At 52.2% G+C, this 26,603-nt stretch overlaps 1 protein-coding gene across 1 annotated transcript in view; it reads right to left on the bottom strand.

The window, feature by feature from the left end:
• Nucleotides 1-26,603, bottom strand: part of Parvb (parvin beta) — a 93,532-nt gene that overhangs the window by 12,171 nt on the left and 54,758 nt on the right. The window contains exons 4-8 of the mRNA XM_036208762.1: nt 24,743-24,845; nt 15,433-15,573; nt 13,528-13,643; nt 10,680-10,738; nt 5,734-5,753 (exon numbers count right to left, since the gene is read on the bottom strand). Coding sequence (XP_036064655.1) covers nt 5,734-5,753; nt 10,680-10,738; nt 13,528-13,643; nt 15,433-15,573; nt 24,743-24,845 — 439 coding nt within the window. The remainder of the gene's footprint in view (nt 1-5,733; nt 5,754-10,679; nt 10,739-13,527; nt 13,644-15,432; nt 15,574-24,742; nt 24,846-26,603) is intronic.

The following is a 26,603-nucleotide window of genomic DNA, read 5'->3' as shown; positions in this document are numbered from 1 at the left end:
GAATCCCACCCACTACTTCTACTCTTGGCCAGGTCTGCTACCCCCATTCCTGGCCCACCTCCCCTAACCTGGGGATGGCCACAGCCTCCAGGTTAACTGGCCTCTCCTCACTCAGCCAGACTCTAAAAGTACAACTGTCTTTTCACCACTGGCCCATGGAAAACCTACCTCTCATCCTCTTAGACTGTGCTCCATCCTCTCTCCCAAGGGTATAACAAGATGGGCACCCTCCCACACTTCTCCGGGGCTTTACAAAATGACCTCTCTGCAGCCCTGAGGTACAAACATGCCTCGGGGCCTTTGACACAGCCTCCCTGCTCCCGGGTTGCTCTCCAAGGTCACCTCCTCTGAAGGGTCCAGGCTTGTATTTATCACGACTTGAAGCGACAGTTTCCCCTTGCTGGACCTTCGGTCCCTAACTCTCCTGGAGGGACGGACGATTCTCCCACTCCTGGCCCTGCCTCTGACTCCTCCAACAGGGAGGGTCAGCAGAAGTGCTCAGTGTGAAGGCATCTGAACCCTTGGTGTCCTCCGTAGGATGCCTGCAGGCAGCCCATCGCTCCCTGAGGTGCTCCATCGCCTCTCTCTTCCCTGGTGAACCACAACCTGCTCTGTCTCGTGTGTGCAAGCTGCCACCTGACCAGCAAAGAAGTCCCCATCCTTCCCTACTGGAGGCCACCCGAGGACAGAAGCCTTGCAAAATTGGAACATGAAAAAAACAAGTTGCCAAAGAGAGACCCTTGGAACCCCTCCCTTCCCACAATGGACACCTCCAGCCCACCAAGGCTGACAAAGGAAAAAAAAAAAAAATTTAATCCGAAAATCTGCATGTGCCTCTGGCTCCGGACCCAAGTACTCCAAAGTGTCTGTGGGTGGCCTGGGGATCGTTGTAACACTGTGGCATAGCCCTGGGGGTGCAGATTTAAGATGCTAGTGAGAGATGCTGACACACGAATTTGTGTGAACTCCATGTGACAAACAGAGCACTCAGAAAAGCCTACTCTATGCAAATGAACCAAAATACCCTTGCTATATAAATGAGGGGAAAGCCTGCTCTAAGCCCAGCCCTTCGAGTTGGAAGCCTCACTTCCTCCCTTGGATCACGCAAGCCTCGGTAAACCTGCTGCTCTGGCTACAATTGTGTGTGTCTCTGTTCTTTGTTCAGGGACACAAGAACCTGGAACCCCTCCAGAGGTGCCTTCTGAACCCCAAAATAACTTCTAATATTTGAAAGAAGTGGGGGACACGGAAGTCTTTGGGATAGACGGCTACAACCCCAGTCAAAGCGGAGACCTGGGGGCTCCAGGGCCAACAGAGCACTGCAGAGGGAGCAGAGGCCCTGGGAGGGACCTAGGCTCTGACCTCTGTCTTCTCGGTTCCTGGGGTGGGGGGGACACTGTGTGATCTTGGAACCCAGGTAGCAGAGAGGTGGTCCACTCTCAGCTCCAGCTTAGAGTCCTGGCAGGAGGTGGGGGGTGCACAGGGAGCCTTCTCCCACCTTGGGGGAGACGGGGTGCTGAGGAAGAGGAAGGAGGAGAATGAAGGCTGGGGTGAGCTGAGAAAGCCAGGGTTCCTAGGAGAAGAGCCAGCCAGGATGGTCTAAAGGAAGCCTCCTATCCGCCTAGCGCTAAGAGGAAGGTGCCAGATGTCTGGAGACATCTCCGTCCAACCTCCATCCAACTTCTTCAGACTTGGGGAAGGCGAGAGGCAGAAATGGAGAGAAGGGACGTGTGTGTGTGCTCACTCGAGCATGTGTGTTTGTTGGGGGAAGGGAGGCAGCTCCTTCCCCTAGGAGCCAGTGGGGACAAAAAGCCACCCTCAGCACCAGCTGTCACTCACTTCCATAATCAGCTAAGTCAGATTATCCCCCAGAAAACAATCTGTAAAGGGGCAAAAGGAGCTTAGTCCTCATAAAGCAGTGCAGCCCTGTAAAGCGGCTTAGGCAAAGCCCCAGGAGCCAAGACTCTTGACATCACTGGTTTATTTAGCTGGGCCACTGCTGGGCTGCCAGAATGCTATGTGGGCGGCTGCTGGGTGCCTCCCACGCTGGCTGCTCACCTGGGCCTAAGAGGACACATCACGTGGCCCCGTGACCAGGAAGGGTTGGGGGGACAGGACAGAGCTGGGTTCAAATCCTTACGGAGTGATTTGAAAGCCCACAGACTTCAGGCCACTTCCCTAGCTAAAGGATCTCTGCCTCTGTAAGCAGGAACAACCCTGTCCGTTCCCCCACCTCCCCTGTGAGCATTAAGAATTGCCACAGGGACAAGCCTGGTTCTCAGGCATGTCTAGGTCTCCACAATTTCCCTCTTGTGCTTGAGGAAGTTACTAGTTGAGAAGGACACAGACAGCAGGGTCCCTAATCCCTAATCCATGTTTCTGAGTCCCTTTGAAAGCAAAGGCTGGGGCTACGATGAGCCATGCATCCATCCACCTGGAGTCAGGGGGTTGTGCCCAGGACAGGGTTGGGGGGCTCCTATTTCTCCCTGCTGCAGCCCCTTCTCATAACCCTCAGCGTCTGAGGTTTGATTGACTCTATCAGGCTGGTCTGGGGCCTGATACCAAGTGTGTACCCATAGACAAGAGGTTAGGGTAATGGAGGGATGGAGGAAAGAACCTTGAGGTCTGAGCCAGGCTTGCTGGAGAGAAAGAGAGAGAGAGAGAGAGAGAGAGAGAGAGAGAGAGAGAGAGAGAGAGAGAGAGAGAGAGAGAGAGAGAGAGAGAGAGAGAGAGAGAGACAGAGAGAGAGAGAGAGAGAGAGAGAGAGAGAGAGACAGAGAGAGACAGAGAGAGACAGAGAGAGAGAGAAGGAGAGAGAGAGAGAGAGACAGAGAGAGACAGAGAGAGACAGAGAGAGAGAGAGAGACAGAGAGAGACAGAGAGAGAGAGAGAGAGAGAGAGAGACAGAGAGAGAGAGAGAGAGAGAGAGAGAGAGACAGAGAGAGACAGAGAGAGACAGAGAGACAGAGAGAGACAGAGAGAGAGAGAGAGAGAGAGAGAGAGAGAGAGAGAGAGAAGCATTCCAACTGGTGAGAACACAATGTGCAAAGAGAAACAAGAGAAAGCCCAGAGTTGATTTCAGAGCAGGGTGGCCTGGGCAGGGAGAGGCTGACCGGGAGCTGCATCGTTCAGTACAGCATCCTGGGTGCACAGTGACCCGGGGGTGCGAACAGGGGTGTGAACCCCAGGTTAGAGTTTTTGCATGGGTTCTAGTAGAGAGGTGAAAGGAGGAGACTGGATCACAGCAAACTGAGTGTGGGACAAAGAAGATGCTTCTGTTCTTGCCCATCCCATCCTGACAGCATCAGAAAGGGCTCCTGAGTGGGGGAACTGGGGAGGAAGGGCCACCAGCTAGAGAAAAGGCAACTGGCAAAGCCGTTGCTATGGAGACCGGGCTCTAACCTCCCAGCTCCCAGGAGACTTGTTTCCAGGGAGAGAAAAACCTGCTCCCACCTCAGCCAGGACAAGATGCTGATGGGAAAAAGCTGGGTACCCCCTCCCAACCCCCTGTTATCTGCTGGAATGATGGAAGGGTGACCAGAGAGGAGCGGCTCCCCCTGTGCACACTTGAAGGCCAAGCAAGCTGAGGGAACTGGTTCCAGCAAGGCTCAGCCTAGGGGGTCAGTATGCTCTCTTGGACCCTCCTCACAAGGGACAGCAGTTCAGGGAGGGCTGCTGAGATCATGCAGGCTTGGGGTAAGTGGCTGCCTCCAGGATACTTCTAGAGTCCCGAGCAAAGGAAGAGGCCATGGGATGTGACGACCAACAGCAGTTGCACACTGTCCTGGGGGCAGGGGAGCGTACACACAAACACTGAGGATCCTAGGAGTGGGGCTCTAAGTGTGACCGATGATTTATAGACATAAATAAGATAACCTGAGGTCGCAGGACCAGTGTATGCTGGTTCGTGGCAGGGGATCCCTAGTGAGTGAGTGATCGCTAAGCCAATGCAGGAGGGAACCATGGGTAATTTAGCAGGAGGGTCTCGTGGCTGGAAAGCGGTGGAAGTGAGGGAGCCACGGGGCTGGGGCTGGACACTCAGGAGGTGAAAAAAAAAAATCAAGGAGGCCACAGGGGATGTGATGTCTGGGATATCCTTAGAGGCCACTGTAGGGACAGTGCACAGGAAACAGATATGACAAGGGGTACTTGGGACCTTCCTCCCTAGCAATGTGCAAAGAAGCCGAGGGCTCCGTAGAAACTAACATGGCAGGGGGTACTGTGGCACCAATGGTAGCAGTGTGACCAGACCCTGGCAGAGCACTGAAGCCAGATGTGACCAGAAATCCTGGGACAGCCATGTGCCACTCCCACCCCCCCACCAAGAGAATGTCTGGGAGCCCAGGGATTCACTGCACCAAGGCTAAGGCTGTCAGGCACGTAACTAGGAGACCTCTTTGCGTCAGCAGAAGCACGAGGCGGGGGCGAAACTAATTGCCTGTCACTAGCTAATAGTCTGTTTCATCTTACGCCAGAGCATGTGAGAAGTGAAGTGAATACAGCCTCCGAAGCCTGGCCTCAGATGTCCCCAGCACTGTGGCTGATTCCTGGCGCACCTGGCTCTCTCCTTGGGAGCCACACCCTGCGCACCCGACCAGGTGCTCTTCCCACTGGCCCGGGGCCCCCAAGATACCAACCCAGGCTCACCTCCCCCCGAGCCAAGCCAACTCTTTTCAAATCCTCTGAACCTGAAACAGGGCCAACCCAAACACAGAAGTGACAGTTCCGCACTCAAATGCACTCTCGGGTCCCCCATTTGTCCTCTTCCAGCCTCTGCATCCCCAGGGGTTCAGAGCCTCCTCCATGCAGAGGAGGCAACAGGAAGAGACATGTCTCTAAACTAGCCTGCGCCTGGACAGGGGCAGGGGTCCTACACAGAGCCATGTCTGCCTCCACCCTGCCTCTCCTTCACAGACTGAACAGAGGCTCCCTTCCACCTTCCTTTATCTTGTGTTTAGTAACAGTGACACTGAAGACAAGGAAGGAAGCAGGAGAGCTGAGTTGCTTTAACAAAATGCTGAAAAGCCTATGAATTCTCCCAGCAGCCATAGCACCTGCCCACTGGAAAAGGCTCAGGGGCCACGTGGCTACGGCTTTCTCTCAGACTCAAGACCTTCCAGGCCATCAGAGCTGTGTCCACTCTCCAGTGGCGGGAGTGGGGGCGAGGGGGGGGGATTCACATCCTTCGTCCCTTCTTTATAACCTCCAGGTTAGAGAAGGGTGCTCTTTGAGGTTTTGGAGGAGGCACCCAACCCCCAAAGATTCCCCAGTGTCAGGTATACATCTGGAAATGAGCTGGGAGCTTCTAACTGGCTTCTGGCTTTTGGGGGTTTGGTTTTGTTTTGCTTATTGTTCTTTTCCTCCCCTCCCTGCTGGCTGGGGAACACTATTATGGCCAAAGACTTTCTGTTTTGAACTGCCCACATCAGCCTCCCTACCTAAGCCAGGATCCAGGCTTCTACTTCTGAGGGTTTAAATGCACACCGGTTTTTGGTCTCTTTGCCCTCTCTTGCCCAGGGGACAGGGTCAGATGAGTGGGTAATTACCTCCTTTTCTCCCTTCCTCCTCGTAGGTAAGCTAGAGACATTCTCCAGGCTGGACTCCTCCCTCCCTCCAGCCTCACCCCTTCTGCCCAAGTTCACAAACATGCCCTCGAGAACCCCAGAGCTTTCTGGGTTGGCCCCTGTGTGCCCATGGGTCTCGGTGTGTCCCACCCCAAACCAGGGTACTTACCAAACCGGCCCATCATGAGCCTGTAAACAAGAACAAAGTGTCAGATGGTGACTTGGACCAAGTCTTAAGGAGACAGGTAGAGCCAATCAGACCCCAGACCCCAGCCTCAGCCCCGCCCCCGGTGGGGAGGGGCGTGTTGTACAGATGACGGACATCAGCATACAGATAGTGCCCTCTTTCCTGACACAGTGACCACCCTGGTGTGCCATTTAGAGAGGACAGATATAATGGATGATGGGACATAGGAGTATGTTGGTTCTGATCAAATTGTCTCACAGCCATGGCCATCAGATGGAGAAGTGTTTCTCAATCTGTGAGTCGCATCCCTTTGAGGGGATCCAATGACCCTTTCACAGGGTCATATGTCAGACATTCTGCATATCAGATACTTACATGATGAGTCATAGCAGTAGCAAAATTACTGCTATGAAGTAGCAATGAAAATAACTTTATGGTTGGGGTCATCACAACATGGGGAACTATATTAAAGGGTCACAGCCTGAGGAAGGTTGAGAACCACTGAGATAGAGGGTGAGCATGGGAGAAAAGCCATTTGAAAGCTTAAAGGTTAATGAGCTGTGAGAACTTGGAAAATGAGGCTGGGAAACCTGCTGGTGAAGTTTTGGAGGGAATGTTGAAAGTCCCTCAAAGACTCTATGGGGCTTTTTAATGTATTTTAATTTTAATCTTTTGCTCGTCTGCCTGTATATATGTCTGTGTGAGGGTGTTGGATCCTGGAGTTACAGACAGTTGTGAGCTGCCATGTGGATGCTGGGAATTGAACCAGGGTCCTCTGAAAGAGCAGTTCATGTTCTTAACCACTGAGCCATCTCTTCAACCCCATCTATGGGGCTTTTTATGTGGTATTTTGAGGTAATCCATGGCTCTGATCAGCTGGGACTGAAGAATCAGCTGTGATAAACAAGAAACCAGCATCAACGAGGTAAAATCTGGGAAGCATCTCCTTAGGGTCAGGACACAGAAGCTGTGTTTCAGAGGGGGCCAAGGCTGCATCTGAACTTGGTAAGGCGGTGCTGGTTTTGAAGGCATGAAGGGGTCACGGAGAGAAGCTGAAGCCTGGCACTATGAGAGACCCAAAGAGGCCCTTGATGAGGGAGCAGTCTCTACTGCAGTAGAAGCCCCAGGATTGAAGGGGCCATGGAAGAAAGGCAACACGTGGTAGGGTCCAAGTCCCTAAGAGAGGCCAGGAGGCCGTGGGTGGAGACCACAGCATTTTAGAGATGCCAGTACTATGGGATGACCACCAAGGACATCGGCAAGTAGGGCATGGGGTCAGAGCGAGCCTAGGAGACAAGCTGTGTGTGCTGCAGAGGGGAGAGCCGGAAAGGTAAAGCTGCGCAGGCCCCCTGGCGCCCAGCAGATAGTGAGTCCCAGCCGTCAGACTCTAAGCTGTTGACACTGCCAGAGTCTGGGTTTGCTTTGAGTTGATTGTGACTGGGACCTGGATTGGATGAGAAGCCGGTGAGCAAGCCGGTGAGCAAGCCGGTGAGCAGAGCTTCTTCCATGACACTGGCTTCAGTGTCTCCCTCCAGGTTCGTTCCCTGAGTTCCCGCCCTGGCTTCTCTCAGTGGTGGACTACAACTGTAAACTGGAATAAATAAGCCATCTCCCCCCTCGGTTGCTCTTGGTCATGGTGTTTATCACAGCTACGCAAAGTAAACTAAGATGGTTTGGCTGCAGCTAACCCAGCCACCTCTAAGACCCATGCGTGAGTCACGGTCCTGGAGCCAACTTCCAGAGGATGAGAGTGAGTTTCTGTGAAGCTCAGCTGCCACCCACGTGCTCCCTTCCTAAAGCTAAGAGATTCATTCAGTCCCTAGGCACCAACCTCTAGGGCAGGCAAGTGCTTGGGCTCCATCTTATTAAATACTTACTGGGAAGACCTACTATGTGCAGCACATAAAGACACAGAACCAAACACCCTGAGTCTGGACCTGGCCAGAGTTTCTCCTACACAGCTCAGAGCCGGGAACAAGGGAGATTCTGAAAGGCTACAGGAAGGGTAAGGTCATTCGCTCCTGGCTGGCTGGCAAGCTGGAAGGGCTTCCTGGAGGGAGAGCCCTCTGAGAAACTAGGAGTTAAGTGTTAACAATGTGCCCGGTGTAATGTGCACACCTTTGATCCCAGTACTTGGGAGGCAGAGGCAGGCAGATTTCTGTGAGTTCAAAGCCAGCCTGGTCTACGTAGTAAGCCCTTTTCTCCAAAAACCAAAAAAACCACCAAACTAACCTCGGGCCTATGCATTCCCAGAGGTGCATGCAGCAGAGAAGGTGTAGGCAGGATATAGCCAGAGGTGCACAGCAGGGACCATGATGACCCAAGGCCGCTCTGTAGTTTGGGCAGGCACCTAATGCTCTACAGATCCATCAGAGCCCCTGTGGCCACAAGGATGGGGGTTGCGGGTAGACAGGGGCAGACAAGGGACTAGAAAAACCTCAGCCCCTTCCTTGGCTACATGGAAGTGTCTGGCATCCAGCAGAAATGGCTCAACAGATATGTCCCGCTCCCTACTACAGTGTGCTCCCGTGCCTGGAAACACCACTGTGGCCACAGAATTTCCCAAGCCTCCACCCTGTGCCTGGTCTTACATTCCACCCAACCATCAGCCTGACTATCTCCCCAGCCCTGGAATAGAGGAACCACGTTCACCACCTGCCCCTCTCCTCCCATGACCAGCTCCAGTGGGCACACAGCAGACCCCCCAGAGTGCTGGACACAGCTGGTGGCCAAACCTCGCTCTGCTTTCAGGTTTCGCCCCTGATGACTGTGGAGCCTCCAGCATCTCTTGCTGCTGCCTTCTCTGGTCCCCCTCGCCCCGTGCAGAGGGCAATGGATGGCTTCGGCTGCTTCCCACAGCTGTACAGGCCCCTGACCACTCAAGGCCAGAAGGTGGAGTCTGTTCCCCCAAATCCCTAGCTCAGGATGACCTGAGACTTACTCTGACCCACAGGGGGGTGGGGGGGAAAAAAAAAAAAGGCATAGTCCAGGAATCCAGGATTAGGCCGGGATGAGGGTACTCAGCTTCTCAGAACATGCAGGTAACTAGAGAGGAAGCTCAGCCCATGAGGAGGAAAGGCAGTATAAGAGGCTACCTCAGTCCATCAGGACCTGGGAAGCCCTGAGATACAGACCCCACAGGAGCAGTCACAGCAAGAAGATTAACAGAACTGCCTGGTTGAGCCCATTCACACGATTGGCTGCAAGCTTGTGCGTAAAATGAAATGACTCAGGGGTGGTGTCTTGAGTCAGGCCACCAAGCCCCCACCCCACTGTGCATCCCTTGAACTCTCCCATCTGCAGCCACAGACCCACTGTGCTGGCACGGCACACTCCCACCTGATCCCCCAGCCCTCTGCCCTTCCCTGGGGGCTGGGTGGAGCAGGACGGAACACACCAGTCCCAGGGAACACTGCCGTATCTTCAGCTTCTCTGGCAGCCCACTCACCACGCTTGAGCGGATTCTGTGCCAGTCAGCTGCTGAAAGGCTATCGACACCTTAGCGTCCCTGTGAATGGAGCTAGTGAGCTGGTGGACGCCATCGATGTTTTCTACATTGAAACGGGTTTGTTTAGTCAGGAGGAGCAAAAGTGGCGGGTTCCTAGGACACGCCATGGGGCATTGTGGGACCACACACACAGTACACCGTCTAGTCTGTTATTTGGGCAGAGCTTCTCTAGGTTATTTAAAATTCTAGCTTTCTCAGAGAGACCAGAGGACTCCACAGTGTCCACCACAGGACAGTTCTGACTGGTCACATGGTTCCTTCCTCTAAAGGAGCAGCTGGTGATTGGCAAGTAACGAGGAAAACTTGGAAGCACGCAGCACACAAGAGGCTCCATGGCCATCCTGAGCATTCTTTTAATTTTTTTGGGGGGGTGGGTTGTTTCGAGAAAGGGTCTCTATGTAGCCCTGGCTCTCCTGGAACTAGCTCTATAAGACCAGGCCGGCCTCAAATTCACAGAGACTCACCTGCATCTGCCTCCCGAGTGCTGGGATTCAAGGTGTGTGCCACCACCACCCGGCTTAAATTTTTTTAATTGTGCGTAATGTGTGTGTGTGTGTGTGTGTGTGTGTGTGTGTGTGTGTGTGTGCATGTGTGTGTGGTGTGTGTGTGTTATGTGGTGTGTGTGTGTGTGCATGTGTGTGTGGTGTGTGTGTGTGTTATGTGGTGTGTGTGTGTGTGGTGTGTGGGTGTGTGTTATGTGTTACATGTGTGTGTGCATGTGCATGTATGTGTGCATGTGTGTGTTGTGTGTGTGCATGTGCGTGTGTGTGCATGTGCGTGTGTGTGCATGTGTGTGTGTTGTGTTGTGTGTGTGCACACGTGTGTGTGTGTGTGTGTGTGCATGTGTGTATGTGTTGTGGTGTGTGGTGTGTGTGTGCACATGTGTGTGTGAGCACTTTCAGAGGTCAGAGACTGACTCACCACCTTGGTTTTTGAGGCAGAGTCTCTCACTGACCCTGGAACTCACTGATTTGGCTAGACAAGCTGACCAATGGGTTCCAAAGATTCTCCTGTCTCTGTCACTACAGTGATGGGGTTATAGATATGCACCCCCATACCTGAGTTGGTTTTTTTTTTTTTTTAATGTAGGTGCTGAGAATCAGTGCCTCATGCTCACACAGCAAGCGCTTTACTGACTGAAGCATCCCTTTGGTTCACCTTCTAAAACAAGGAATCAGAAAGCCTTCGAGGGGAGAGAGATGGACATGGAAAGTCTGGAAGAAAGTGTGTGGAGGAAGGAGACAGGCTGGTACCTCCACATAAAAGCACACACTAAGACTAAAGAATATACAGGCTTACCCAGGCCAGTGTCCCTGGCTGAAGCCAGAGTGTCTGGGGCCTGGCTCGCATAAGGCATGGGGCCCTGGGGGCCAGTTGGTACAAGGTACAAAACCCCAAGGGGCAGCCGCCGTCCACTTACTCTGTGGTCGTGGTCAGGTCCTCTGAGATGTGGCTGGAATGGAGCAGGCCTTCCCGCTTCTGAAAACCCCAAAGCAAGGAAATCAATACACAGACCACGGGGCAGGAGCGACGTAGAGAACACACATGGAGCTCATGGGAAATCCCCTCCCAGGTGACCCTGGCAGGATGCCAGCCTAGAAAGGGCCACATACCCAGTGCACACTTCATGCCTGGGCAGGTATACTCCAGGTGATCACAAGGGAGATCCTTTCAGGGTCTATGACTGTCCTCAAATTGTTTTCCATGGTGCCTTGGGATAAGGCCACTAAGCAAGGCTCAAGAGAAACATCCCAGGCAAGACCCATCAAATAAAGCTCATATTCTGCAGCTGGGGCAGAGGACATGGGTAGTCAGGAAGTTCACGAGTCATGCTGGGGGGACACCAGAGAAAGAACATGTGGGTGACAGGCCACACAGAAGGCCCCAAACATGTCTACCTAGGACCTCAGAACCTGCTTTTCCTTAGTGGCTTCCAATACCAGCGAAGAGGGGCCACACAGAAATGAGTAGTAATGAGTGACGAACTCTGAAGCTGGGGTGAGCGGCGCTCTGAAAAAAAACGAAAGAGCAGAAACGGAGGACCACGGCCATGAACCCGGGACACTAAAGGCAGCCAGCAGAACAGAGCAAAAAGGACCACTGCTTCCCTTAAACGAAGCCAGCAGTGCTGCGAGAAGAAATCCACCTTGAAGCCCCCAGTTAGTGGCGCTTCCCCCCAGCAACCCTGCCAGACACACAGCCAGGAGGAGAGCAGAGGGGATGGTGGACGGCAGCCCATATACACGGGGAGTTCCCAGAGGCCAGCCAAAGTAACCAGAACCACAGGAATCTGTCCTAACCCTCAAATTCTTCCCTGAGCCAGCCTCCAGGGATCTTGCAGACTCATTAATAAGTAACAACAGGGTTGGAGAGATGGCTCAGAGGTTAAGAGCACTGGCTTCTCTTCCAGAGGTCCTGAGTTCAATTCCCAGCAACCACATGGTGGCTCACAGCCATCTATAACAAGATCTGGTGCCCTCTTCTGGCTTGCAGGCAGCACATTATATACACAATAAATAAATAAATCTTTGAAAACAAAACAAAACCCCACAAGTAACAGCAGCTGGTGACTTCAGCTTGGCTCACCCCCAGCCTCACGCCAAATGACACTAGAGAGCCCACCAAAAGACTCTAGATATTTGGTTCACTTATTTGCAGGCTATGCATGAATGGGGAACCTATTAGTTGCTGGGCACTGGGGAAGTCATTGGTAAACTCAGAGCTGGATAATTGTATGGTTAGCACCATCACCCAGAGTCTGTAGGGAAATTGTGGCAACCCTGAGAAATCAAAAGGCCTGCCCAAAGCTTCCGCTGCTGGGGGTAAGCGAGGCTTGGCCTTCGTGCATTCCAGCCATGAAATGCCATGTGCCCTGCTTTGCTTCATTCCAAATTAGATAGTGGGTTCCCCGAGCAAGCATACGGACAGCCGGAGGACCTCAGGCGAGGCAGTAAGAAGCTGTGAACTGAGCTTGGGGTGCTATTTCTGAGAAGCTGACATCTAGCTGGACTTCCTCACCCGGTCCCTTCTACTTTGGGATCTTCATAGACAACTCAGAAACCCTGGTCAAGGCACTGCATGCCGGAGGGGGTCAGACTTTCCAAAAATCCAAGCTTGTCTTGGACCAATGTGTAAGACTGAAAGGAAATACCCAGACGGTGAGCCCGCTCAGCACTCTTGGGGCCTGGGGCTGACGTAGGTAGGTTTAGGAACCGTTTTCCCATGTGTCCTTAGGAAGCCTTTCCCGGCCCGATGCCTATGAACCAGCAGCCAAGACTAGGGCCACAGGAATGGTCCCCCTGGGTCTGCGTCACTCTCTCATTGACCACAAACATCCTGATTGGGATGTTTGGAAGGAAGCAGGGAGAAATGGCAGGTGACCTTCACTTAACATCAGAAAGGGCCTTCCCGGCAGGGTACAGCTAAGCTCCCAGGGCAGTAGAGAGGTCAGAACGACTTCAGAAAATACAGGCTCAGCCAGGTCGCCATGGACCACAGACCACAGAACAGATAAGTTAAAAATTCAGAGAACAGAGAGAAGCTGAGTGTCTCCGGGAACATAAACACCAACGACATACAGGTCCCAACTGTGACCTCAGCCCTTTGGCAGACATGGTGGCTCTTCCAGGCCACATGGGTTTTCCTCACTCAGGGTTCCCACAAGTTCAGGCATATGCCTGGCACCCAGTAGGTGCTTAATACATGTTTAAATGTAATAATGCATGGTGAAATTGTGCACAGGAACTAAGTCGGGCCAGCATCTGTGTGCTTAAAGGCTAAAAAACAGGACAGTATGCATGGCAAATCCACACCTGGTCCCATTACCAGGACCCCAGGTCCTGGCTCCCTTCTCCAAGTAAATCAAGAGAAATGAACCTAAAAAAGGGAAAATGGGGAATGATAGCTTATAATACGGAGCAAATGTAGAGAGCCTTTAATTTGGGTGTCTATTTCACTCTGCCGGTCACAGCCTCCTCCAGTGAGTAATAAGCACATTCAAGGGGATTGAATTCTGACTCGGTGGCTTTGGAGAGAAATGAACGTTCTTTTCAGAAATCTGGGAAATTAAACCTCAACACCCGTGTGCCACTCTTCAAATCAACGCCATTGTTCCTGCTCCAATCATTTCTCAAAGAGCCAGGGTGAGATATGCATTTTATCAAGAGGGGAAAAATACAAGGTAGCCTCCTGGAAAACTACAGGGAGAAAAAGTCAGCTTGCCTCGCCAACAGAGAGACGGGCAAAGAGATGGCCCAGTGTGTACTCACCCGGACGACCACCACCTGCACAGTGACGTGCTCGGGAAGGTGGATGGGGGCCCTGAAGTGCATGGCCAGGGAGACGAGAAGGTGAAGAATGGACACCAGGTTCTTTCCATGGATAGCTTTGGGGTGGAGAGGGAAGAAACAGAGGCCTCAGGTCAGATGCAGTAGAGACCAGGGGACCATCTTGAGGGTATGTCTCAAGGAGACCTCTGGGGAAAGGAAAAAGGACCTCAGACAGAGAGGGCTGATAAGGCCCCAGGGGACCTCTGCCTGCTTCTGCCTGGCTTCTCTCTATTCTTTCTTGTAGGCCCAAGGCAACTTGACAACCATGTTCTTTTTTCTTTTTTTCGGGGGGGGGAGGGGCAAATCAGGGTCTCACTATGTAGTCCTGGCTGGCCTCAAACACACACTGATCCACCTGCCTCAGCATCCCGAGTGCTAGGATTAAAGGTGTATGTCACTGTGCCTGGTCCCGCCAGCCACTTTCAAAAGCATCATGTTTTTTAAAGTAGAGAATCGCAGATTTCAGGGAGAAGGACAGGCCACAGCCGCATACCCGCCACAATAACACATGTCATTATCATTGGCACTGGACAAACTTCTGCTGCTCTACCATCAGCTGTCCCCAAAGGGGTAGGAGACAAGGGCAGCAGCCGCCCTAGGCCCAGTTGGTCTTGGCTGCCTGCTCTGACTCTCCCTGAATGTAAAGTTTCAGGCCAGGTTGTAGCAAATCTGCGGAGGGATTTGCAGCTGGTCAGGCACCTCCTACCCACAGCCCCAGCTCCTAGGCTAGAAGGATGGGTCTACACAACGCCATGCCAAGAAACCAGGGGCGGAGCCAGCCCCATCTCTATAGCCAAGATCTGAGCTCCCTATGCAGACCACAGAGCCCTGGCCATGAAGGGCAGGCTCTGGCACCATGCCACATCACACCTGCCTTGCAAGGAGCCAGAGGAGGTGGGGACAGGGACACGACAGATGCCATCAGCTTCTTCAGTCAGCTCAGCCCCTTCTGCTCCCCCTGGGCTATGAACTCTGATGCCACAAACCCCTCAAACCAGCTGACCAATGACATTCCTGAGCTAGCATGGGCTCCTTGGCACCTGCCTCAGTAGGCCACCCCCATATGGCTCATTTTATGCGACTGCCCTAGGTGTTTAGTGTCAAGTCTCAACAAAAACTCCTTGGACGAGGCACATAATCCCAGCATTCAGGAGGTGGAGATAGGAGAATTGGGAATTAAAGGCCAGTCTTGGCTACATAGTGAGTCCAAGGGCTAGCCTGGGCTACACGAGACTCCTAAAAACAGTACAAGGTCTGAGGAGATGTCTCAGTCCATAAAATGTTGGCCACACAAGCATGAGGACTCATGTTGGAGTTTAAAAAAAACCACCTGTGGTAGCACATGCTAGTAATCCCAGCACAGGGTAGCTGGGGACAGAAGGAACCCGAGTTCACTGGCCAGCCAGCCCTGTCTCACTGGTGTGCTGCAGGTCTCAGTGAGAGACCCTAACCTCAGAACAAACAAGGTGCGTGGTTCCTGAGGAATGCTGCCTGAGGCTGGCCTCTGGCCTCCACACAAGTGCACTCAGACCCACACAAAATCAACATGAGCAAATGACAATCCTAGAGCTGAACCACAGGGGTAGGATGGGAGAGGGGGGGTTAGGGGCGGGGCGGTGTAAGGGGGTGGGGAGGCAGAGCACTGGTGTGTGAATCTGCCCTTAGCTGTGTGCTCTCCACCCTAGCTTCCCAGACCTCTCCTCTGCCACCTGGCCTCCGGCAGAACTGGTCAAGAGGATGTACTGGTTTTTTAACCACGGGGCTATAACTGAATAATTGAATGAACACAGAAAGACAAAAGGAAGGTTCCTTCCAACGCTCCCTGCCCACACAGAGGCTGCTCACAGTCCACATTCCAGCGCAGTGGCCAGCCGTGGGGCCGAAGCAGGTCTTGCACAGCTTCGAGGACTGTCTGCAACTTCTGCTTCTGCCCGATCTCCGACTGCGTCACCTCAGCCACGTTCAGCTTGCAGTTTGCCAGCTTTTCTGTGGAGACAAGGACAAGGTCATGAGGCAGAGTGTCCAAGCGGAAGGAGCTGGAGCCATCTGTGCCCCTGGCTGGAGCAGGGGCACCAGGGGGACCTGGCGTCTTAGCCCAAATCCCTGGCCCGCCAGGAAGCTCTGGCCTTGGGAGGCCATTTCAATTGAGAGAAAGTTATACTACAAGTGAGGGGGCAGTTAAGAATGAAACAGGCACTCGGGAACAGCTTATGACCTGGAAAAGAATCCTTCAAGATGCCGCTGGGGGCCAAGTGCGGGTTGTAGTGGCAGTCAGGCACCGGAAGGCACAGGGGAAGGACAGAGCAGCTCAAAAGTTGTCCTCTGGCCTGCTGCCAGCTAGTGCCTTCTAAGTGTGCCGGGGAAGATACACTCGTGAAATCTCAACCACCTCGCTGCCTGAATAAGACCCAACAGTGACAACTCCAGTTGACATGCCAGCATGGGTAGGGAAAATCTCACAAAGCCGCACCCCTAGATGAAGAACCACGGGCCATTAGTGGCTGCTGGGAGGAGGAAAACGTGTCTTCTCCAGGGACATCCAGTCCCCTGATTGAGTATTCAAGGCCAAGTGGTCAGCCTTAAAGGCACACACGTATGAACAGCACTCAATGGGCTCATTAAGTTGTAAATACACACACAGGTAAAATTAATAATTAAAAAAAGAGGTCGTGAACTTGAGAGGGAGTAAGGGTACAGTAGTAATGATGTAAATACTCCTGTATAAAATTCTCAAAACAAAAAACCTTAAAAGTTTATATTAAAAACGAAAGTTAGCTGGTTGTGGCAGCACATGCCTTTAACTCTAACACTCAGGTGGATTTCTGTGAGTTCAAGTTCAGCCTGAACAACAGCAAACTCCAGGTCTGTCAGGATTACACAGTGAAATCTCATCTCAAAAAAGAAAAATTTGTCATCTGACCTTTAGGCACATATACATTACCCCCTCCCCCCCCACACATACACATCATACGCTAATGATAATAATAATTATTTACAAATAAAAGCAAAAGGAGTGTGGTATAGGGATGAGGAAGAGGAAGTTACTGGGTCAGCTACAGAGGGCGGCCGTAGAGAGTGTGGGAAGGGGTGGTGTCCCAGTAGGGTCCCAGACTTCAAATTTCAACAAACACAAGAAGAAAATCTCTGAGATGCTTCCCTGCACTCCCAGGTCCTTCTCCGGTCTCTAACATTTTTTCACACTGCAAGAAGTTTGATTGGAGATTTGCAGAGGTTGTGACTGTGTCTTTTTTTTTTTTTTTTAAAGAGCAGCCAGGAAGCGCTCTGGAGGAGCCTGGGCGAGAATTGTCACATTCACTCAGGATTCAATTACCCAGACCGAGACCCAGCCGCTTTCAATTTCCTTTGGGAATGGGGGAGGCAGCAGGTGAGAGCAGGTAGCCACAGATACAGCAGCCAGCGCTCGCTCGCTCCGGGGCTCCTGCTGAAGGCAGGGGGCCCTGTTCCCTCCTAGTCTTTAATTCCAAGATGTGATATTTCCTGACAGGGCTCCTCTGCCAACTCGCAAAGGCCCAGACCCAGGGTGACTGGAGGCAATTTCCTGGAATGTGATTTCCATGTCCTTAGCCTGGGATGCAGGGCTGTCAACTGACAGCCACATTGTCACTGAGATCATGAACCCCACTGAGATCATGAACCCCAAAAGGTCCCACAAAGCTCTGCTGCACACATTTTAGCTGGGCCCAGGAGTTCAGTGCTCTTGCCCCTGACTTCCAGCTCCTGCAGTTAGAACGGTTGGTTCTGCAATCTGTGGGATGAGATGGTACATGATCTGCACATGGTCCAACCCCTCAGTCACACTCAACAAACAGCTACTGGGTGCTGGAGACACATGGACAAGAGAGGCCCTCAGTAGGGGGACAGACAGTGAATGTGACAACCAAGAAAGGCCATGGACAGACACATGGCAGGTCGGGCAGAGGTGAGTGTGACAGAGATAACAATCTGGTGGTTCCACACTGCCTCCGGGGACAAAGGTGCCTGCATCCATGGATTCTCACCACCTGTCACCCGTGTCACAGGCCCCAGCAGGGACACCCACAGCTGCACACGCATGAGTGACATGAAAATACACGACAAGCTAGGCCCATAGGTGTGCAGCCACCAAGGACAGGGCAGACACCGGGGAAGGAAACAGGGAAGGAGCGAGGGACTAAGAGAACCCAGCAGGCCCTCTTGTCCCCTGCCACTAGCCACGTCACCTGGAATGTCAGAGGAGGTAGCAACTGAGAAGGGAAGAAAACCACATCAGTCAGCGCTAGCTGGGGAAGAGCCAAGTGGTGGCCTACAGAGGCTCATTCTCTAGCCCTGGGACCAGAGGTCCAAGAAAAGGTTTGGTTGTTTTCTCCTGTGTGTTCCCACATGGATGCCCCTCTGTGTGCGGCTGTCTCCTAAGCTACACTTTTTTTTTTTTAAATGAGATGCAGTCTCCCTATGTAGCCAAGGCTGGCCTTGAACTCAGTTTCCCACATCTCAAGTGCTGGGATGGGCAGATAGGCAGCACGTCCCCTGGCTAGTCTCTTCTCATAAAGACATCAGTCATACTGGAGTAGGGCCAAGCCTCATAACCTCATTTCCAATGAATTACTCCTTTTTAAACTGTGTCTCTAAACACAGTCACACTCTAAGGTCTGAGGGCTAGGATGTTGTCTTAGTTAGGGCTACTATTGCTGTGACCAAAAGTAACTTGAGAGAAAAGGGCTTATTTTGCTTACATATGCCAGTAATAGTCCATCATCAAAAGCAGTCAGGACAGGAACTCAAACAGGGCAGGAACCTGGAGACAGGAGCTGATGCAGAGGCCATGGAGGGGTGCTGCTCACTGACTTGCCCCTCAAGACTTGCTCAGCCTGCTTTCTTTTTTTTTGGGGGGGGGCGGTTTCGAGACAGGGTTTCTCTGTGTAGCTTTGCACATTTCCTGGAACTCGATTTGTAGACCAGGCTGGCCTCGAACTCACAGAGATCTGCCTGCCTCTGCCTCCTGAGTGCTGGGATTACAGGTGTGCCCACCACCACCTGGCCAGCCTGCTTTCTTTTTTTCCTTTTCTTTTTTGAAATAGGGTCTCTCTACATAATCCTGGCTGTCCTGGAATTCACTGTGTAGACCAGGCTAGCTTCAAATTCACAGAGATCTGCCTGCCTCTGTCTCCCAAGTTCTGGGACTACCTGGCTTCAGCCTGCTTTCTTAAAGAACTCAAGACCACCAGCCCAGGGGTGGTCCCACTCACAGTAGGCTGGGCCCTCCCACATTAATCGCTAATTAAGAAAATGCCTTCATCAGTGACTCTCAACCTTCCTAATGCTGTGACCCTTTAATACAGTCCCTCATGTTGTGGTGACCCCCAACCATAAAATTATTTTTATCGCTACTTCATAACTAATTTTGCTACTGTTATGAATCATAATATAAGTATTTTTGGAGATAGAGGTTTGCTATAGGAGTTGCAACCCACAGTCTTGCCTATAGTCTGATCTTACAGAGGCATTTTCTCTGTTGAGGTTCCCTCTGCTCAGATGATTCCAGCTAGTGTCAAGTTGACATAAAAACTAGCCAGCACTGATGTCAATATATGAATGTGAGATTAGAGGCTATGACTCAGCCCGAGGAAGCAGGTCCTGTGTCTCATTGTCTTGCCTTAGGTCTCCATGACACAGTGATTCCACAAAGCAGTGGGGAGGGGGGGAGAGGAGACACGACACACAATGACACTTCTCTGCACATCCGTCAGGAACTGATCTGCCGACTGCCGGGGTGGCAGATGCGCCATGGCCTCCTCTTACCAATATGGAAGGGACGGAGAAAGGCTGGGTGACCCCTGAGTGCAGCATGTAGCTGAGGGTGATGGCTAAGGATGTCTCAGTGAATACCAGCTGGCCCAGGAGACCCTCAGCATCCTCCATGGACACCAACTTGAGATGAATACTACAAACCCAGCCAAGCTGAAGCCTAGCCCTGCTGCAGCAAACCCCTGTTGTTTCCAGCATCCCCTCTCAAGATTAGAGGCTCCTCTGGGAGCTCTGGGGGCTCACCCTTGATGAGTGCCACATGGCCAAGTTCATCCAGGGCCCACACCACCCTCATCGTTTACCCTCGTCATCCACTCAAAACACCTGGGGGCGTGGCTCAGTGGGTAACGTGCTTGCTTCATGAAGCATGAGAACCTAAATGCATTCCCCCCAAACACAAAAAGCAAGATGTGTCCATGTGCACATCTGCATCCCAGCATTCCTGGAGGAGCAAGAAAGAAGATGCAGCAAGAGAAGGTTGTGGACCATCTAGCGTGGAGCAAGGTGAGGTAAGCAAGAGACCCTGCCTCACACACAGGGGAAGGAGGAAGGGTACCTGGAATTGCCCTCTGACCTCCACATGGGCACCATGGCACACATATGCCCACACTCTCATGTACATGCCCATGCAAACAACAACAACAACAACAACAAAACAAATAAACAATACTTCCTACTTCCATGTGCCACTCCACGGGGTTCCAGACTTCTTTACTGGGTCTCCCTCATCTTGACCAGTCCTGGATCCACCACTGACATCTTATTGCTCAGCCAGCACCTCTCATTTGGTCTATAGCTCTGCCTTTGGAAAGCCTGGGAGCCCAGCGCCTACATCAAGGTCACTCCTGGGATCCCTGGTCTCAGGGGCCATGTGAGTCATCAGTGTATCTCATCAGAAACAGCATTGCCCACGCAACCAGGCAAAGATGTGCTGACTGATGTCCTCTTCAGCCTTGAATACTCTTCCCATTGTCCTTTTCTCTGTCCAAACCACTTGACAGAAGAGGCTTCCAAGCTGCTTCTTCAAGCACCGACTGGAGATATTCAAATGAGAGGGTATAACAAGCACTCCACAATACAAAGACAGCAGAGCCGGGACAAGCCTCAAGCCCCACACGACACAGTCTAGAGAAGCAATGAGTGGATTTACAGCCACAGTGGCTTCAGCTCAGTGCCGCATCTACCAGGCAAGCTGAAGGGGGAACCAAAAGCCCAAGAGGTCAACAACATTTGCTCTCAAAGATGGACCGGGTCAGGCATCAGTGTGGTTGACAGCCAACCACGGGCAGTGTTGATGCAAAGCCAGAGCCTGTCCCGGGATACCCAGATTCAGCACCAGCATGAAGGACTGCCCATGAAAAGGCATTGCCATGGGTGAGCGGGACGGTCAGAGGTTAAAAGTGGTGCTTGCTGCTCAGTCATGAGAACCAAGTTCAGATCCCGGCACCCAAGTCAGGTGGCTCATAAATATCTGAGCTCAGCTCCAAGAGAAAAATCTGGGGGGCTTGGAGAGATGGTTCAGAGGTTAACAGCACTGCTTGCTCTTCCAAAGGTCCTGAGTTCAATTCCCAGCAACCACACGGTGGCTCACATCCATCTGTAATGAGATCTGGTGCCCTCTTCTGGCCTGCAGGGATACATGCAGACAGAACACTGTACATAATAAATAAATAAATGTTTTTTTTTAAAAATCTGACTCTTTAAAAAAAAAAAGAGAGAGAGAGAAAGAAAGAAAAAAGAAAAATCTGGGTGTGGCAGTCCCCACCTATAATCCCAGCACAGATGGGGGTGGGTGGAGAGGTGGAGTCGGAAGAATGGATCCCTAGAGTTCACAGACAAATTGGTGAACTCCCAAATTCAGTGAGAGACCATGTCTCAAGAAATAAGGTGGAGAGAACTGAGGGAGACATCTGACATGGACCTCTGGCCTACACTCACACATACATACATGTGCACATGCACCTGTGTACACACACATGCAAATACACACACACATACGCACATACAAGCATGGCCCTTGCCAGCCTAATCACCAAGTCCAAGAGTCAGAGAGAAGTTAAGTTGATGCCACACTCAAACCCCAGGAGAGGGGGTTGGGGATTTAGCTCAGTGGTAGAGCGCTTGCCTAGCAAGCACAAGGCCCTGGGTTCAATCCTCAGCTCCAAAAAAAACAAAAACAAAAAAACAAAAAAACAAAACAAACAAAAAAACAAAACCAAAAAAAAAACAGGAGAGGAGGCAGGCTGACCACCACCCAAGGTGGCCTCACCATCTACTGGGGCCTCGTGACACGTGTTTCAAAGCTGGGTGGGCTCCCTTGGCCTCAGCCGACTGTCTAAAACTCAGATGCCCAGTTTGTAGACATGGCAAGCAGCTAGCCGTGGACAGAGCTGTGCAGGAGTGTGCCACTCTCTCCAGCAGGCCAGTGCCTGCAGGAAGACACTACAGAGAACTGCCGGAGCGCTGAGGTGTCCACCCTAAAACCCGGGCATTTATGAAACCACCCTCACAGTCCAGCGTCTTCTTTAAACAACATTATCAGTTAATTGATTGATTGTGGAGGAGTCTGTGTCTGTAGGCATGCAGGCCGCAGTATGTGTGCGGAAGCCAAAGGACAGCTTTGGGGGTCAGTTCTCTCCTTCCACCATGTAGGTCTCAGGAAGCAAAGGTTGTCGGCTTAGTGACACGTGCCCCTACCCAAGGATCTCAGCAACTCTCCAGCTTCATTTCTGAGCCGCAGAACTTTATTCTAAGATGGGGATTCTTAACCAAACTTCCATGTTCACTCTTGACCATTTGGTATTTGGCCCAGTGAGGACTTTGCAGCTCCTCTCCAGGGAATGGTTGGGCCCATGGTGCTAAACACCACCGCTGAGTGGTTGCATTCCATCTAACTCTGCAGCCGAGCTCCTAACTCTGGTCCCAGCATGAGGCTCCAGACAGGTAGACACCCCAAATTCTCGCTCATGAGGCCCCTAGCTCTTCACCCATTCGCTAGCAGCTCAGTCCATACCTCTGGTCTCCACCCTCCGCTCCTGTGGCAGCTTTACTCTCCAAAACATCTGTCCACATCTGCATTTCAAACCCTGGCCAGGGCCATTTCAGAAGCCATATCAGGGCATCCTGAGCCACACCCAGCTCCAGCTCCAGACCTTCTTCCCCTCCCACTCTGCTCCCAGAAGCCTGAGTAAACTTTGGGGTTTTTTGTTTGTTTGTTTGTTTGTTTTGTTTTGTGTTTTGTTTTTCAAGACAGGGTTTCTCTGTGTAGCTTTGCGCCTCTCCTGGAACTCGATTTGGAGACCAGGCTGGCCTCACAGAGATCCACCTGCCTCTGCCTCTGCCTCCCAAGTGCTGGGATTAAAGGCGTGCGCCACCACAGCCCGGCCTGAGTAAACTTTGTAAAATCCAACTCAGATGATGGTTCAAAACTCCCAGTGGCTCTTGTGACATGGGATGAAAGCCTATCTCTGCCTGGGCTGGCTCTGTCTATCTTCCCAGCCTCAACCCAGATCCCACCTCCTCCCTGCTCCACAACAGGCTCCGCCTGGCCACAGAGCCTCCACCTCTCAGCTGTATCTAGAACTCTGCTGAGCTGTGAGCTCCGTAGAGGGATCACCATGGCCACCCAGCCACTCAGCACCCCATAATCTCACCATTCCCTCCTTCACTGGCCATCACCTCGGCTAAGGATCAGATCTTCCTCATCATTGTCGGTAGCCTGGCACTGTGCGCCTCCAGCAATGTGAAGCCGTGGGCTCTGATTCACAGAAAGACATTGTAACACTAAGGAAAGAACAATCAGGACTGGAGTCAAGACTCAGTGCTTAAGAGCACTGGCTGCTCTTCTAGAAGACCTGGGTTCAATTCCTAGCACCCATATGGCAGCTCACAGCCATCTATAAACTCCAGTTCCAGTGATCTGGTGCCCTCTTCTGGCCTGCACAGGTACTGCAAGCGAGTAGTGACCAGACACACACACAGAGACACACACATAGACACACACACCCATACACATAAAATCAAAATAAAGAAAAAGAGGATCAGATGAATCTATATCGGTCCATTTTCTCTAGGACAAGAAGTCCAAACCCTTCAAAGATGTCATAAGAAACAGAAGAGTAAAAGGTGGGGGAGGGGAGGGGTTGGGAGAAGTCAGGAAAGAACAGGGAGAGTGCAAACGCCCTGGATGAAAAGGCATTTGAAGACACTGGGTCACTGGGCCTGTCCTTGGGCTGCTGGGAGAACCTGCTATGGTAAGAAAAGACTTGTATGATCAGGACCTGTGCCCAAGGCACCTCACACACAGCTGAGGGAGAAGAGTCCGGTGCAAGCCTGAGAGCCAATTCCTCACCACATCCCACAGCCACCAAGACTCCCCCGGAGGTAACAGCACAGCCCACAAGATGTGCTCACAACATCCCCGGGAACAACAGCCCCAGGTAAGAGCTGGTCCCAAGGCTGCGTCATACACATTTTTTTTTTCTATTTGAGACAAGCTTTTGTTACGTAGGCCAGGCTAGCCTTAAACTAGCAATCCTCCTGCCCCGGCCTCCCAAGTGCTAGGATGGCAGGCATAAATCCCCATACCAGCCTGAGGCGACATGAATCCTGTGACACTACCTACCACGCCTCACCCCTGACTTCATCCTCCTCTAGTCTCCTGGCCACTCTTCCCTTATTTTTCCCCAGGAGCTCAGACCCCAGCGCTTGGTAAGGTCACCCACTCTAGCCATATGATATGACAACTGTATGGCCTTTATACTCTCTAGACCCACAGCATCTGTCACTGTCTGCTCTGACAGACCACACCCTCCGGAAGGGCAGGCTAGAGAGATGTCTGCTTCAGCAGTCACTGACCTAGAACCCAGCCTTCAGCAAGGCTCGGGAACATTTGATGGACAGGCTGCCCACCTGTCCATCTTTCTTTCCATCAGTCTATCTTGAGGACATACTCAATCATCCTCAGCCAGAACTTGGGCACAGTAAAGCCTGGAAGTATGTGTGAGGACAGTGATAAATTCTCTCACATGGGGTTTGTTGGAGACCCACCCTCTGCCATGCCCCATCCTAAAAGTGCTCATAACTGGATGGAACCAGGCTGGCTAGAGAGATGAGATGAGAAACATGGCTCCTCTCTGAACCCCGTTTCCTTGGTCCATAGCGTGAGCATCCAATAAAATCTGCTGCAGCCCCCTAAGAAACCACGTGTGCCCAGCAGAGAAACCGTGAAGACAGACATCAAGGAAAACACAGCTAGAGCTACCAGGAGATGTAAACCAAGCTTTGGGTCTGTTCCCAAAAGCCCAGGGCAAGGAGGATGGTGCCACAATGGTGGGGTCCTGGCACTTACCCAGAAGCTTCTGTAGCACCTGGCCATCGTAGAGGTCTTCCTCCAGCTGCTTCACGATGATGCGCTCCTCTGCCAGCACATCGTTGATCCAGTCCAGAAGCACCTGCGGGAGGGGAGAGGCATGTCAGAACTGCTGGGAGAAAGCAGGGTCAGAGCAGGCTCAGACGGGCAGCCGCCCAAACACACAAGGGCAACCAGACACCTGCCTGGTAACCATGGAGGACAACAGGTATCTCTTGGTTCATGGCCAGAGCACAAATAAAAAGCCAGACCCATGCATGGAGCTAGGACTTCCTAAAAGTCCCCGACAGAGCCCTGGCAGGACCAGGCAGGCTGGGATCCTGCAGGGACCGTGGGTAATGAGTGACACATACCTCCCAGCAGAAGTGCTTATGGCTCCACTTGGGCACGGGGTGCTAAATGAGTAGGTGCTGGGAAGAGAGGGGAAAGGGGGCCATGAAGCATGAACCCGTCTCCCAGCCTGCACTTTAGCAGCCCTGAGTCCAGAGTCCCAGGCTAACGCAAGAGGTCCCAGCCTGGCTCGACTGATCACTGAACTCTGCAGACTGTTCAGCCAATGGAGAATCCACCTGCGTACCCAGCAGGGATCACCAAGCTTGTAATGGTTACCTCAACCACGTTAGAATGTTATCCTGTCCCCGAACAGAAACCAGACCTTCTCCCTGCAGCTCTGCCGCTCTCCATCTCCTGATCCTGAGTCCCATCAATGGGATCCCACAGTATGCAAACTCCTCCCTCACACCTGGCTTCTCTCAACATGGCATCTGAAGCCCTGGCATAGCTCCTACCTCTCCCCCACTTCCGGCTGAACACCTTACCACCCCATGACACATATCTATGTACATCTTATTTGTCTCTCCCCCAAGCCCCCATTGCTGGACAGCTGAGCAGTGTCACTTTCTGTCCATCCAGCCGCTGGGAACACTCATGGTCAAGTTCTTCGCTTCTATTTTTCCAGACCTGCCTTCCCCAGAAAGCTTTTCTTAATAGGTTTTTCCACTCAGCACACTGGGAGGGCATGCTGTCGAAGCACACCCTCTGCACTGTTCATTGTCTCCAGGACAGAGGGCTTCCCAAGGACCATGCTTGCTCACCATCCCAGCCAGACTAAAACAGATACCTGCCCAGGCTGCAGCTATGACCCTCAGACTGTGGCTTTCCCATGCCAGCAAAATGGATTAAGCCATCTAATTGGCCCCCTGAGCCCCTGGGAGGTAGAGGTCTGTGGCCACTCTCAGAAGGATCAAAGTGCACAAATCCAAATGCACAGTGTCTTGTTGTTCTCCAAAAAAAGCAGTGACTGAGAAGTTGGCAACAAAGCCAAGTCCCCTCAAGTCCTGACCAGCTTCCAAGCGACCGCAGTAGACTGAACCAGATTACTATTCACAGGGATCTCAGAGCTTGTGAGTCACATGTGGCTAGGGTGAAGGGCCACATAGCCTTGTAGCTCTGTGGATGTGTCAAAGCGTCTTCCAAGGGGCAGGGGGAGAGTGGGCACCCTCTCCAGCTCTCTGGTTGATTGGGCTCCAGTCTGGCCTGTGTTCTCTGACCATTGGGCTGTCCATCTCTGGGCAGGGTCTGACTGGAGGAAACAGGTTGCAAGGGGCATATCCTAGATGCCTGGCTTGTCCTCTGCCCAAGGTTCTAAGGTGTATTCTCACACGGGGGCTGCAAACCACAGCAAGGATTTCCTCCGTGCAAAAAAATGGCACAATCTCAACTTCAAATTTCATAAGGAATGAAAACACAACAGTGTGCTGAGGTCACCACGACTGCTGTGCTGGCTGGACTGGTGTCAAGTGGACACAGCCAGGGTCACCTGGGAAGAAGAACCTCAGCT

This window comes from Onychomys torridus, chromosome 16 (genome assembly GCF_903995425.1).
Source record: "Onychomys torridus chromosome 16, mOncTor1.1, whole genome shotgun sequence".
Classification (NCBI taxonomy): domain Eukaryota; kingdom Metazoa; phylum Chordata; class Mammalia; order Rodentia; family Cricetidae; genus Onychomys; species Onychomys torridus.
This window is presented reverse-complemented; position numbering and strand designations above follow the sequence as displayed.